The sequence below is a fragment of the Eubalaena glacialis genome, chromosome 18 (assembly GCF_028564815.1).
Source record: "Eubalaena glacialis isolate mEubGla1 chromosome 18, mEubGla1.1.hap2.+ XY, whole genome shotgun sequence".
Lineage (NCBI taxonomy): Eukaryota > Metazoa > Chordata > Mammalia > Artiodactyla > Balaenidae > Eubalaena > Eubalaena glacialis.
The window spans coordinates 14,472,823-14,487,533 of record NC_083733.1 but is presented as its reverse complement, the minus strand read 5'-3'; the positions used below and the strand labels follow the sequence as shown (position 1 = coordinate 14,487,533).

At 49.5% G+C, this 14,711-nt stretch overlaps 1 protein-coding gene across 1 annotated transcript in view; it reads right to left on the bottom strand.

Moving 5' to 3' along the window:
- Positions 1–13,176: 13,176 nt before the first annotated feature.
- CALB2 (calbindin 2) overlaps positions 13,177–14,711 on the bottom strand; it is a 28,234-nt gene continuing 26,699 nt past the window's right edge. The window contains exon 11 of the mRNA XM_061173325.1: positions 13,177–13,600. Within this exon, the coding sequence (XP_061029308.1) occupies positions 13,484–13,600 (117 nt within the window). The 3' untranslated portion in view covers positions 13,177–13,483. The remainder of the gene's footprint in view (positions 13,601–14,711) is intronic.

Here is a 14,711-nt window from a genome sequence, read left to right as displayed (position 1 = left end):
GCCTGCTTCGGGCAGTCCTTCAGTTGTGGGTCTACCAGCCTGAGATGCCCTCATTGTTGGGACTGTGACGCCTGGTACCAGGCAGCAGAAGCAAGCTTTGGAAATGCTGTGGGTGCAACAAGGAGTACCTCTGGGTGAGGGAACCGAGTGCTGGTTTTTGCCTTGAGTCACCCCTGCGCTCTGTGGGATTTGGGGATCTTGGCAAAGACCCCAGGCATCAGCATCAGCGTGAAGTTGGGCTGTGGGAGGTACGTGTCTGTAGCGTTGAGTGTGGCCATTTGAGTCCCCCTTCCCATTTTGTGGACCTGGACGGTCATCTGCCCAGCTGGCCCTGTGAGCTAGTGCCTTGTGACACCACGGCTGTGCCACGATACATGTAATGTACTCAGAGGCATCTGGAGTTGGGTAAGGTGTGCGCACCCTGGCAACGTTGCTGGCTGCTTTAAAGCATGGTGGTGGTTCTCTGCAGAGTGAATGTGGCCGTTATCACGGGATGCCGCTAGGATGTTGAGGGCTGCGTGATATAGACCAAGTCGATGTTGCAGGTCATCATCGATGTATGGGTTCAGAGATTCTGGTTTTCCATGTAAGTGTGGTAGCCATGGAGCTGGGGCTCTCAGGCTTGCAGTTAATTGCAAATAGCACCTCTTCAAGCTGGTCACACTGCACCAAGGATTGTGGTATGAATTGTAATAAGAGTGTGGAAGCCTCTCATTTGCTATGTAGACAGCAGAGCCGATGCTGGAGTATGTCCAGTCTCCACAGGTGGGGCCACAGTCTTCGAATTCTCACTGGGAAGAGCCAGGGAGGATTGCTGAGGGAGATGATGACTGAGTTGGCCCTGGCTTGGCTGTGTTTGTGGGAATCAAGTTGGTTGTCCTTTGATGCTGTGACACAGTGGCTCTTCTCCACGTATTTGCAGAAGTGAAGGGTTTCAGCAAAGCACAGATATGTGATCAGGAGAGACCTCAGAGGAGCCCAGAACAAGGTGTAGGGGCTTCCTCCGCAGGCCCAGACCCAAGTCCAGGCTGAACTCCTCCAGTGAGGGACGAGGAGAGGCTTGTAGGCTGACTCGTTGTTGGTGGTGGGAAGAGACAGTTTAGCCAGTGGCCTTTACAGTGGTCAGACGGTTGTTTAAAACCCAAACCTCAGATTGTTGTCTGCGTATACCCTCTTGGGCAAAAGGAAGTTCTTACTGGGCAGGCGGGGGAGGGGAGCACAGTTTGTATTTTCTCAGTAGGTCTAAGGCGAACCATAGGTGGAAGGATGCAGGGGGCACAGGAGGTCTTCCCGGTGGGGCGGGCATCTTTGTCTCAGTGTGATCATGGAGATTGTGGAAATGACACGTGGCCTGTGACATCCATCTCTCTAGAAGAGAAGGGTTTCTTGCATCTGTTGGTGGGACTCCACTGAACCAGCCAGGAGGCAGGCACCACACTGGAGGGCTCAGGTGACCCCTGGGAGTGGTCGTCAGGGCTTCCAGTCCGGGCCGGGCTCCTTCAGCAGGAAGAGAAAGGCCCCACAGGTTGGCCTATTATTGATCCTGGGAGCAAGACTTCACCTGTTCTGGTGGCTGGGCCAGAGGAACTCTCTGGTCATTGAGGGCATCTTCCAGGAAGTTTCTGGTGGACTGCTTACTTCTTGGAGCTGTTTAAAGAGACAGGGCTTGTTGAAGAGTCTCTCTCTTTCTTGGAGTGTTTGTCCTAAAACATGTCTCAAGTTGGCAATTCCCACCTTCTCTGTGGCAAGAGCTCTTTTAACATCCTGTACCCAGAACACGAGTTTGTGGCTTTCCTGTTTAAGAAGGCAAATGTACATTTTAGAGGACCTTTCTTGTTTTTCTAACTTTTTTCTCCAGGTCTTGGATTTTCTGCTTATTCATTTTCACTTCCTCAAGCAGCATCTGCTCTTTCTCCTTCCTGATCGGCTCTCTGTGCACCAGCACAGACTCGTGGCCAATGGCCTTCATTAAGGCCTGTGTGGTTTTGCCTTCATTTTCCAGGGGAGCATTGGCCAGATGCCGGGAACACTTGCCCACTTCACTGCTCCCCTTCCTCTTCCAACACTTGCCTGCTGGACACATATCTCATCTGGTATTGGAAGGCTGCATCTTTTTCAAACCATTCCCTTTCTTCCCGATTTGTTTGTGTTGTAGAGCCATGACTTGCTGCTGATGGCCTTCTGAAGGCCCATGTGACTCTCCTCTTGCTTTTTCGGTAGAGCATGGGCTGTACACCTTCCTTGTCTCTCTGCTGTGCCACAGTGATGCCTCCTCTCTCCATTTGGATGGGAAGGAGGCTGCCTCTTTTGAACTATTGTGGGCAGTATTTTGTCTTGGGATCGTATTCGTCATGATGGGACTCATCAGACTTCTGATTTTCTCATCCTGGGATTCAACTACTTTCTGACTTGGGGTGCATTGGATGCTGGGGTGGGGGCACAGGGCGGGGGGTGGGGTGTGAGACACGGGAAATGGCACCAGAAAGTTGGGGTTTTTACCTACCGACTGCAGTCTCTCAGTTGAGGGATGCTCTGCAGGTGGTAACTCTCCAGATCTTGTGGCCTCCCTGCCTTTTTGGGTCCATTTCTTTTCCCCTTTATACTTTTGCCTGGGGCTCTTCAGCTCCTTGCCAGTTAACCCGGCTGTGGTTTCAGCTGCTTAGTCTTTGATGCAATAACCTACTTCAGAGGAGTGCCTCCTGACTTCAGTGATTTTCATGAAACCAGAGGCCAAGAAAGGGGAGTCCTGAGCAGCAGCCTTCTTCCTTCAGGACTTAGAAAGGCCACCTTTGGGGTGAGATGAGGCATCCTCCTCTAGGCTGCAGCTCTGGGGACAGCTGGAGCCCCTTCAGTGTCATCTTTCTGTTTGCTGACATGTCCCTGGGGGACGTGCTGCCCTGTCCATACCTGCCCCAAAGCCGGGGCCTGCTATGCAGGCTTTTGTGATTCAGAGCGTAGTTTTGTGCTCACAGAGGACTCTTCACAGCTTCACTTTGGTTTTTAAAATTAATATTCAGGATCCTTGCTTTTCTTTAACTGTTGAGTTCCATTTGCAATTTCTGCTCTAACAAGTGTTAGCGATCCCTTTTACGGGGAGTTGGTGAGATTCTGGGTCCCGTTGGGGGCAGTTAGTGATGAGAGCCCATCCCCTGCTCATGACAAGCTGATGATGGGTCACAGACTGGGCTGCACAGGTGGGCATCTGTCCTGTTCTGCCCCAGGCTGGTGGTCGATAAGCTCGTTTATGTCTCCGCGTCTCGGGGGCACGGGGCTGGCTTTTGGAGTGTGCAACCTGAGCGGCCACACAGGGCCCCACGCTTGGTGTAATGCTCTGCTGTCCTTGCCTTGAAATTCTTCATACTTTTTTGAAGAAGGAGGCCCCGCATTTTCTTTTTAGCACTGAGCCCTACAGATCTTTTACCTGATTGGTCCTGAAGAGGGGCAGTTACAGACCACAGTGTGTCCCTGGAATATTACTGAGGGCAGTGAGGGAAGAAGAGGGGACAGGTCACTGGAGAAAGAGTTGTGCAGAGAGCCTGGGGTTGCGGAGAGAGAGTGGAGGGTGGGCACGGAGGGACAGGGAGAGGGGCCGCCTTAAAATCAACGGGATGAATAGGATGAAAGATTAGGCATTTTGTGTGGGACTCAAAAAGGCAAGAACACCCCTGTGATTATTTGCCTGCTGGAACTATTTGGTGTCTCCTCAACCGGGAGCCTTATCCGGGCAGGTCTGTTGTGGTTCTTCATTATATAAACCCCAGTGTGAGTGTAGCTCATAGCCTGTGGTTAATGCTCCAAACGATAGTCGTCAAACAAACAATGACAAACTTCATAACCAAGCTGAATGACAGTGAAATCTATTTCTTTGACAAGCAGCCAGGTCCCCGTCGTCGGTCAGGGCACTGGTTAAGCGGAAACCAGCAGGTCATTCGGCGTTGATCACTGATATTTCCATGGTTGGTTTGATGTGATGGAGCACGTTCCCTTTGGGACACATCTGTGGGATTTGAGCTGGTGGCGCTGACCCCGGGGATCGCTCTGCACCTTTTGAAGAACTTTCTTCTCTCAGCTTATGGCCCTCCAGTCTGGATTCTGTGTGTCTCTCCTGGGTTCCTTTTTCCTCCGCCACCCCTCACCGCAGGCACTGTGGCGCTCCAACTCATGCACCTTTTAAAAACGTCCACTTAACAGGATGACAGACAGCGTGGTCGGTCCCTCCAGCCACTTTTGTCACTTTCTGCCTATTTCCATGTTAGGTACAGGCTTCCCACCCAGCCAGCACTCCCACCCTTATCCCGGCAACTGAACAACCCCTTTGGTCCATGTAGGTGGTCTGTACATGATAAATATGCTTGCATCGGCTCTCTGGTATCTACCCAGCCCTATCTGCCTTCCCTCTCCTGGGGGCTGCTCCCTCCAAGGCCAACTCTCCCTTGCTCCTCACCATGTGTGGATGTGCTGGAGAAAATCCTCCAGGATGAGGCATCTCCGGGAAGATGTTGATGCTAGGAGCCAGGACAGGGTCTCTGTGTGGTGTCAGCTCTGTCCTGGGCAGCTGCAGCTTCCTGTGGGAGGGGACATGGGAACCTCCGGAGCCTAGGGTGAATTTCAGCACCCTTCTCGGTTTGTGGCAGTTTATTATCAATGGTCTATGCAAGGTCCCTGCCTTGTTTCAGGCCCTCTGAATGAGCTTTCCCACTCCCGTGCCTCCCTCTCCCACCGTAGGCCACCATTCTGGAACACTCAGTGGATGTCTTTTGGTTGTCTTAATGCTCTAACAAAGCATCGTTGCTGTCTTGTAAGTACTTTTAATTCACATAGGTGGTATTGTTACACCATTTCTTAATCTGTTTCCTTTTGCACTTAACACTGTTTTAAGATGTGGTTTTCCCCTCTACATTGTTAAAACTCACTTGAGATTACCCAAAGAGCTTTTGTTTATGTGGGTTAAAACTATCGATACTTACTGCATTTGAAATCAAAATGGACACATTAAAAAAATTACTTATTTATTGAGTCCTTTGAAAATAACAATGATGAACACATTGTATGTTAACATAAATAACATTTTATCATTATTATGAAAATAGTTTTGACCCTGCAGACTCTCTGTCCTACAGTAAAGCATCAGTCTGTTCCAGAAAGTGAAAGGGCACCATGAAGGACAAGGTTTGGAAAGTGAAAGTGAATTTTATTTGTATTACTTTATAATACCTTTGTCTGAAAAGAAACAGTGAAATATATTCTATTTTAGCAAAGTTTGCTCAGGTTGGGTGGGCTTGCCTCCTTGGTTTACTGATTAATACCATTGCCTACAATACAGAAGGTTATTCTCCATAGCAGAGATTCTGTATCCCACCAGAAAACTTTTTGGTGCTTTACGTTGAATTCGTTGTGTCCTAGAATAGACCATTTTACAACGCAAAAAATAGAAACTCCTCACTTATGAACAAGCTATGTGTATAATTCTGTTTATTTTACTTAATTTTTTCACAATCAATGCCTGCATAGGCATTTTAAAAGAAAATTAAGATATTATTCACCTTTGTAGAGAGTATAGGTCAGTGGTTTTTAGTATATTATTAGATTGTGCGACCGTCACCACTATCACCACTATCTAATTCTGCCTAATTCCAGAACATTTTCTGTTTTTTTTTAAAGATTTTTTTTGATGTGGACCATTTCTTAAAAAGTCTTTATAGAATTTATTATAATATTGCTCCTGTTTTATGTTTTGGTTTTTTGGCCGCGAGGCATGTGCGATCTTGGTCTCAATGGATTTGTCTGTTCTGGACATTTCATATGAATAGAATTATACAATATGGGGCCTTTTTTGTGTAACTTCTTAGTATAATGTTTTTGAGGTTCATCCATGTTGTAGCATGTATCAGTACTTCATTCCGTTTTATGAGTGATTAATATTCCAGTGTATGGATACACCACATTTTATTTATCCATTCATCAGTTGATGGGCATTTGGTTTGTTTCCACTTTTTGGCTATTATGAATAATGCTGCTGTGAACATTTGTGTGCAAATTTTTATGTGGACATATGCCTTCAATACTCTTGGGTCTGTTTACTTTTAAATGTTGTTAATTAAGTGGGTAACCAAGGATTGTTCCTCAGGCACCCATGATCATATATTAATCAAGTGTCTATATCCCTTCTGGTAACTCTTTAGATTCTCCCTTTTCAAATAATTTAATAAATATAGGAAAAAAGAGAAAACTATCAAGATACCTTTTACACCTACTATGTTCTTTGAGATTTCTCAGAGGAGCCCTGGAAAATCACAAAGATTTGTTTTTGCATCTTATCAAAAGAGAGTGCCAGAAAGAGTTAGGTTTGTTTGATGTGTTACTCTTGTAAGATTTGCACAAGAAGACTTGTCAGATCAGAGAACGTTTTTGGCCTTCCTGAGGTTATGCTTATATAGATGAAATGTTAATGTAAGTATTTTAGAAATCGTGTGGTTTATGGAAGCTCCTCGTGATTTGTCAGTGCCTCACTGCCCATATGTTTTTACCCTCAGGGCAAAGGCTCATCTAAAGTCTCATGAAATCATTCTGTACTATAGCCTGAGAGAGAAGTTTACTCTCCTCCATTTTGATCTTACTGGTTAGAGTAATCAGTTAACCACAGCCATGAAGTCTGTGTCATCTTAGAGGTGTTTCGTTTAGTCTGGTGTTTGCCTGAAGGCTCTGCTCTAAGCTGCAGGGTGCAGCATGTGTCGTCAATTAAAAAGGACAGACTTTGAGCCTTGTGATAAAAGACTATACCAGGTGCTTCAAACCGTTCATACTTTATATAAAGAATAGACTCTTGGATGCAGGCTTCTGAGCTGACATCAGTTAAGCAGCTCTCAGACTATAAATGTGGATCGAGTCAGGATTTCCAGGACTCTTTTTGGTCCAGAAGCAGATGGCTTCATGAAAGCAGACTGCTAATCCAAGATCCAGTGGAACAAGAATGAATTACAGAGCACTGCATGGAGGGATGTGGGAATTTCACTGTGGTTATTTTTTTAAACTGTCGGTAATGTTGTTTTAACACTCAACTTACTGGCTCTATGAGGAAGCCTTTTTTCTTCTTCAGCTTCCTGTCATCCACAACAATTTAGTAGATTCTGCTTTTGTAAGCGGGGATAAGACATTTAGAAATGATACTCAGTTTACACTGGTGTGCAGTGGGATCTCACAGTGGCATTTCCCTAATGGTTGATGGTGTCAGTCATCTTCGATGTGTTTGTTTGCCATTTATAAACGCTCTTCAGTGAGATGTCAGGGGGTAAGATTTTGAAGGAGGCTTGCACACCGTTCACGCCAAGCTTCCCATTCTACAGATGGGGAACTTGAGACCAACAAAGGGGCGGTCTGGCCAAGTTCTCCCGGTTGACTATGATCCCTGAGTGGAAACAAAGGACAGGCGTAAGGAGGACCGAGCACCCTGAGCCAGGCTTCTGGGTGGTTTCCAGGACCCCCCTCATGGGCCCGGTGTGTGAGATCAGCTCCTGGGCCATGGCAGACAGAACTGTCCCTTGGGGTGTCCGCCAGGTTTGGAGGACTCTCATCCCCGAAGGGGGATGCGGTACACCAGGTGGGCGCCTTCTCTAAAAGGTGAGGCTTCCCAAATTTGGAACCAGCTGGGTCCCCGTGAGTCCTGGGGCAGCCACAGAACACAGAGCAGAAAGCAGAGGAAGCCTCCCGCGCTACGGCCACAGCAAACATCATCCCACGGCTGCCAGTTAGTGAGACTCTGTGCCGGGTACCGTGCGAAGCGTGTGTGTGACTGGCATCCTCTGGATCCTCACAGAAACACTCGCAGGAAGATACATTCTTACCCATATTCCATCATGTGACAGGAACACAAATATCGAGTAGGTGGACCTACGTTTTATGTTTTGTATTCACTTCCTGTTGGCTGCTGTAGCCACTTACCACAAACTTGGTGGCTTAGAACAATACAAACTTATTACCTTACAGCTCTGGAGGTCAGAAGTCCAAAATGGGTTAAAATTGAGGTGTCGGCAGGCCTGCGGGGCTTCTGCAGGCTCTAAGGAAGAATGTTTTCCTGCCTTTCCTAGTTTCTAAATGCTTCCCGCTTACTGCATCATTCTGACTCTGGGTTCTGCCTGCCTCTTTCACATCCAAGGACCTTTGTGATTACTTTGGGCCCACCCGGATAATCCGAGATAATCTCCCTAAAGTCAGCTGGTTAGCAACCTTAATTCCTTCTACAGTCCCAATTCCCCTTTGCCACATAAAATAACGTATTCGCTACATCCGAGGATTTAGGGCTCAGACATCTTTGGGGCCACTATTCTGGGGAGCTGAGAGGTGCCAGGTGAGGAGGAGGCTGGAAGGAACGGTGCCCCCAGGTGTGTGGGTTGAGCAGGTGTGGGCAGGACAGTAGAGTGTGAGCACCGCCCTGGAGGACTTACCTTCTAGCTGGGGGAGCACCCGAACACACATCAGGGCACGTGGTCATGTGCTATGGGGAAAAATATTCCTGGTGGGGAGGGGTTATGGGGCATGGGGTGGGGGTGAGTGGGTTGCAGTTTAATCAGGGTGGGCCTCACTGAGGAGGTGATGGTTGAGCCAGGACCAGAAGGAGAAGAAAGGAGTTGCAAAGCAGCCTGGGAAAAGAGAGTGATGTCCAGCCCTGCACAAGCTGGTCCTGTCTGGTCCTTGAGCTTCTCCCCTCTGAGCTTCAGCTCTCAAGGGACTTGCAGTCCCCCCAGTTGAGCCTGGCTTCCTCTGGCTCTGGTGCCACTGTGGACGCCAATGTTTTAACTGCCAGGCATTCTCACCAAGGAATTCACCTCCGCCCCCAATCTAGGGACTTCTTCCTGTGCTTTTTTCTGATCTACCACTTACCATGCGGAGTTGCTAGTTTCCTCATCTCTCAGGCCCAGGAGCCTTTAAGCTGTCGGCAGCCAGGGACTATCCTATTCACTGCTGTGTCCCCAGCACCTAGCATTTGTCTGTCTCATGGATGTTTGTTGAAGGTCCACAATGTAAATGTGCAGTCTGTTTTCCGTTGGTGTCCTGACAGACACCAAATGCCAGGCAGCGTGTCCCAAATCCCAGTTACCCCCCCCACCCATCCCCAAACCTGCTCCTCTCCCGTCTCGGTTACTGGCACCCACCACGCACCCAGTTGCTCCAGCTAGCAGCCTCGGAGTCATTTCTTGACTCCTGTTTTTCTCGCATGTCACGTATCCAGTCCTTAGCAAGCCCTTTTGATTCAATCCTAGAAACAGGTCCAGAATCTGCTATTTGCTGTCCCCTCCCACCACTTCCTTGGTCCAAGCATTTCTCAGTGGCCCTGGTGCGTCAGCCTCCTAACTGGCGCCTCTGCTTTCTCCCTTGCCTCCTATAGTTTAGTGTTGACACAGGAGCCAGAGTGACCTTGAAAATAAATCATGTCACTTCTCTGATGATCTCCCCCCCTCAGTGGCTTCCTTTGACACAGTAAGATCTGAAGTCCTTTTTGTTGGGGCCTCCACCTGGCCTCACCTGTTTCCCCAGCCCCATCAACTGTTCACCCCCTTCCTTCATTCTGCCTGGCCCCAGTGACCACATTTCTGAGCATGCCAGGAACTCTCCCACCTCCGGGCCTTTGCACTGGCTGTTTCCTCCATCTGGACTCCCTTTCCCAAGATGGCAGCAAGGTCTACTCCCTCACCTCATTCACATCTCTTCTTGAATTTCACCTATTCAGAGAACCTAAAATAGCGCCTCCCTCCCCTCTTCCTGTCTCTTTCCCTCGTTGAACTTCAGAGCATGTATCACAACTTTATGAACATTTTAATCTATGTATTGTCTTTTTCACCTTAGAGTATAAGCTCCATGAAGGTACTCAACAAATACTTATTATTGAACGAAGGTGCCCATGGGAGTGGCACCCAAGCTAAACATTGGGAAGCCAGGGAGGGATTCCCAGAGGAAGGGGCAGTCCCTTTGTTGCTGCTGCCAAAGGGGGCGTGTGGGCCACACGTTCAAGGGTGCACCAAGTACGCCAAAGGGAGGCTCATCGTGGGATCATGTGTTCCCCGAGGGTCAGGGCCATGCCCTCTCAGTGCCACCGAGCCTATCCCCTATGTCTTTGTCTTCCTGCCGTCTCCCCATGCAACCCGTGGTAGAAAGTAGTTGTCAGGAAAATTATATTATTGACACTTTGCTTGGGGAAAGAACTGCAGTGGTCCAAACCATTTCAGGTTCTTCCCAGTGACCTGGCACCTTGTGGATTTGACCAGCCTGCTCTCCCGGCCCTGAGATGCAACTAATTCCAGCTAATCGAGTTAGCTGTGTGACACTTCCTCACAGGAAGTGGCTAGTAAGTAGCCCTCTTCCTCGGGACTTACTAACTGGACTTGGTGTTCCTGGGCATTTTCCTTTTTCTTCATAGCCTGTTTCTGCTGACCTTTGTGTCAGAAGGTGGGGCTGTTGATAGAGTTGCCTGGAGAAACTCAAGACAAGAGAAAGGTGCTGGACCTCACGGTGGGGGGGCATTCCTGGGGTGGTCCTGGGAGGCTAGGGTAGAAGGCAGGTGTCCCCCTCCAAAATACAGAGTTAGATGGGTTTGTGCCTGGCTTTCGGTAATCATTCCAAAGGGAATTTTGTGAATGGAGAATGTACCCGGGAGACAGTTGCCTTTAAGGTTGAAATCTCTGCGTCTGCATGGGACTGCTCTATTCTGGACTTCGGTCTCAGGTCCCAGGGCTGTATGTGGAATGGGAAATTCCACTCAAGGGCATGGAGCTGGGCTAGGATCTTCCGCTGAAGGGTTATGTTTAGAGCTCACCAGCTCCTAATGCACCTGTGAGTCAGGCAGCAACAAAGTCTAGTGTCCACAAGAGAGAAAGAAGAGGGTGAAATGAATCCCAGATGCCACCCCACGCCCCTGTTCCCCTGGTGTGGGCTCCTAACATGCCAGGAGAGAGGCAGCACAGCCCTGAGGACGGCACAGCACTGTGATGGCCTTGGCATCACTCTCCCCTCTCCCTTTGTCTCAATAGACAGATACCTGCATTCACAATGAACTAAACAGGCTTATGAAAGACCAAGTGTCCCTGACGGCATGAGTTTCCCCTTGTGCTGAATAGAGATTGTGCCTGGGAAAAAGGGCTCCCAGGCCCTTTCCCTTTCCAGCAAATCTGGGTCCTGGAGTTGCAACCAGGTAGAAAAGGACCCAGCTCTGCCCCTGCATGGATCCCAGGCTGTGACAACCGCTCCACCCCATCTTGTCTCGGGGGCTTTGAGGGGAAGCCCAGGCAGAGCAGTGTGTGTCGGGAGGGCAGGTGTGAAGCTGTAGACTGGGCTACAGCGCCTCATCCTGGGGGATGCTGGCCGAGGACAACTAGGGATGATAGGGTGGGGGGCTGCGCTTAGTGGACAGGAGATCCCCTGGTAGGATACGTAGGGGTGGCAGGGAAATTGGTATTAGGCCGTGCAACAGGGCCTCATGGGAGCTGTTGGATGGTTCCCCTTCCCCTCACTCTGTTTCTGTCTCTTTCTCTCTCTCTCAATCTCTGTCCTTCCTCCCTTCCTTCTTTCCTGTGTTTTTCTCTGCATCTTCTCTCCACTACTCTCTGACTCTCCCAGGCTCTTGGTTCCTACTCTTCTCAGCATCACTTGGGGCTTGGTTTTGGATTGCCGTCTTGCCACCTCTCGCCCCCAAAGCTGTATCACCACCCAGCTTCAATGCCACACATTCTGTCTGACAGCCCTGGCTCTCAACCTCAGATTCCAGGAGACTCTTAGGGGCCCCGCCTGGACCAGATGTCCACTCTCGGCCCCGTCAGCTGTGGGCAGGCAGACAGAGGTCAGGTGGCTCGCTGGCTGCATCATCCAGGGGGTGAACAGGACAGGTTCTCTCAGAAAGGGGCGTGGCTGGGAAAGAAAGGAGGCGTATATTTGACCCACAGGGCTCTATTGCTCCAGGTGAGTTCCTGGTTATTGAATGGACACTTCCAAAGTGACTTAACGTCTTTGAGCTTTAGTTTCTTCATCTGAAAATCGTATCCATCGCAAGGATTGTTGGGACGTTAAATGAGGTAATGTCACAACAGTCAGTATCTGATAGCATTAAAAAAAATCAGGTATCTCTCTGTTCTAGGATCCCAAAGAGTTCTGTGCACCCAAAGGCCATGCTGGCCCTATACCAAGGGGACATCTGATATGTTGCTGTGGGGCAAATTGCATTTCGAGGGGGAGAAGTTAAGTTCGTGGTGCCTGGAACTCCTGGGTGGAGGTCCCCCTGCTGGGTGGAGATCACCTAGTCCCACTGTTGCCACAGGCCATTGGTAGCCCTACTGTAAAGAATGTGGATCCAGGGAATTCCCTGGCGGTCCAGTGGTTAGAACTCCGCGCTTCCACTGCAGGGGGCTCGGGTTCAATCCCCAGTCAAGGAACTAAGGTCCTGCGAGCCGTGCGGTGCGGCCAATTAAAAAAAAAAAAATGTGGATCCAATCCTCAGGATTCATACCCTGGCTTTGCGCTGCCAACTGGCCCTAAGACATGGGGCTTGTTACTTGACCTCTTTAATCTTGTGTTTCCTCATCTGTACGCTGGAGACAATCACAGCACCCCTCTCAGGGGACTAAGAGAGATACCACAGGCAAACTGTTTTGCATAATACCTGGCATTTAGCAAACTTTTAATGAACTGATAACTGCTGTTATGATTTCAGAAATGTGGAAACAAACGTGGAGCAGAGAAGTGACAGGCTGATGGAGAGAAGGCAGTGAGTGGCAAGGGAAAGTACAGCGTCCTGGGGTCCCACACCCTTGCTTCTAGTGGTTATGCCCCAGTTGGGTGGTCCCCCCACTCTCCCCACTCACTCGAGAACAGGCTCTCTCTTCGTCAGGGACTGGCGGCAGAGAGAAAGTTGACCACTCAGCCAGAACTGGGAGCGCTTCCACAGGGGAACATTTCCTTTTTATTGTCTGTAAACTCTTCTTTGGTAAACAAGAAACCCAAAGGGAAAGGGAGCACGCTGAGTCAAGGACAGGGCCGGTGCCCGCCACGAACAAGGAGCTCTGAGAAGACAGCTACACCACTAGCGAGGCGGGGCATGGAACCTGGGGGTTCGGGGTGGCTGGTGGCATGGGGGAGAGGCAGAGGGGAGGGTCCACTCTGTTGGACATAGAAGCCTAAATCATACAGCGAATGAGCTCATGCATCACAGCGAAGAGAACGAGGGACTCCCCATCTGTGCCCCCGCCCACCTTCTATGCGGTTGGTGCCCCTCTGCATGCAGAGCACTGTGACTGGTCAGCCAGGATTGGGTTGGAGGGGGCTCCAGGGAGCCCGTCAGCAGCCCCTTCTCCATATCTTCTTTCCTGCTCTGCAGGCTGGTGTGTGTGCAGATGGCAGGGGCAGCGGGAGGGATGCTCAGGATCTCCGGGTCTGGGTGGAAGTGGCAGGGCAGCAGGGGCAGGTTTGGGGGGAGGTGGAGAAGCAGCCCCCATCCCCCTTTTTACATGGGGGGCTCACTGCAGAGGACAATCTCCAGGTCCTTGCGGTAGAGCTTCCCCGCTTCGGCCAAGGACATGACGCTCTTTCTGTAGCTGGTGAGCTGTTGGATGTTCATTTCCTAGGAGACAGAGAGGGAGAGGGTAAGAGGCTCAGAGGATGCCCCACCTACACGGCCCAGCTGTTCATTCAGCCAGAACCCTTCCCTTATCCCATCTCAGTGCAAGTAGCTTAGAGGCACACAAAGCATGGGCCTTGGAGTCAGAAAGCCCTGGATGAAAAATGCTCTCCCTTTCACTTACTGGCTGCATTGCTTTGGGGAAAGTATTCAACCTTTCCTGAGTCTCAGCTGCCTCATCTGTAAAATGGGTACAGTAATGAGCCTGCCTCATTGAGGTGTTATGATGATTAGATGAGGAAATGAATGTAAACAATACTTAGCACAGTACCTGACACAGCATCACTCCAAACAGTAGCTATTGATGACAGTCATTATCTATGCATAGCTTCTCTAAATTCCTCTCCCTCAGTGAGCCTCCGTTTACTCAGTCTGCTGGGTCCCTGCAGGTGAGGAGGAGAATGCCAGGGGAACTCCCTGGTTTTGTCTTCAGGCCCCTTGGATCATGCTTCCCTAAAAGCCTCACCCAGCGAAACAAGGGATTCTAACTCCTTTCTCCTCCAGCAGCAAGCCTACCAGCCTACTGCTTGTTCACTGGCTCCTTGTGGCCTTGAGGGGCACTAAGACAGGTGACCCACAAACATATGCCCATAGTCTCATATAAAATGGAGGCCAACATTTACAGAAAACCAACACCCACATGCCTTGTGTTGCTTTGGGTGGAAATAGCCGAAAGTTCTGAAATAGAGCAAAGTCATCATCAACATTGGAAAATCACTAAACAACTGTCTTTTTCTTTCCCTCCCTCCTTCCTCTTCCTCCTCCTCCTCCTTTTGTATTGAGCATGTCGGCAGATCTTTTTTTTTTTTAAATAGTTCCCCTTCCAGGCTGATGGGTCATTATCTCCATTCAGCTAATGAGAAAATTGAGGTGTAAAGACTAAGGTATTGGCTAAAGGATGGGACCAACTCTACAGCCATATAGAGTCTTAGTCCCCTGAGTAATTCTTTACTTGGCTCACGTGTCCTCAGTGCTCCAAGGTCAGTCTTTTATTGCATCCTTTGGTGACATCCCCTCACGTTACTGATTCCTGGGTTTGTGCCACCACCCAGCC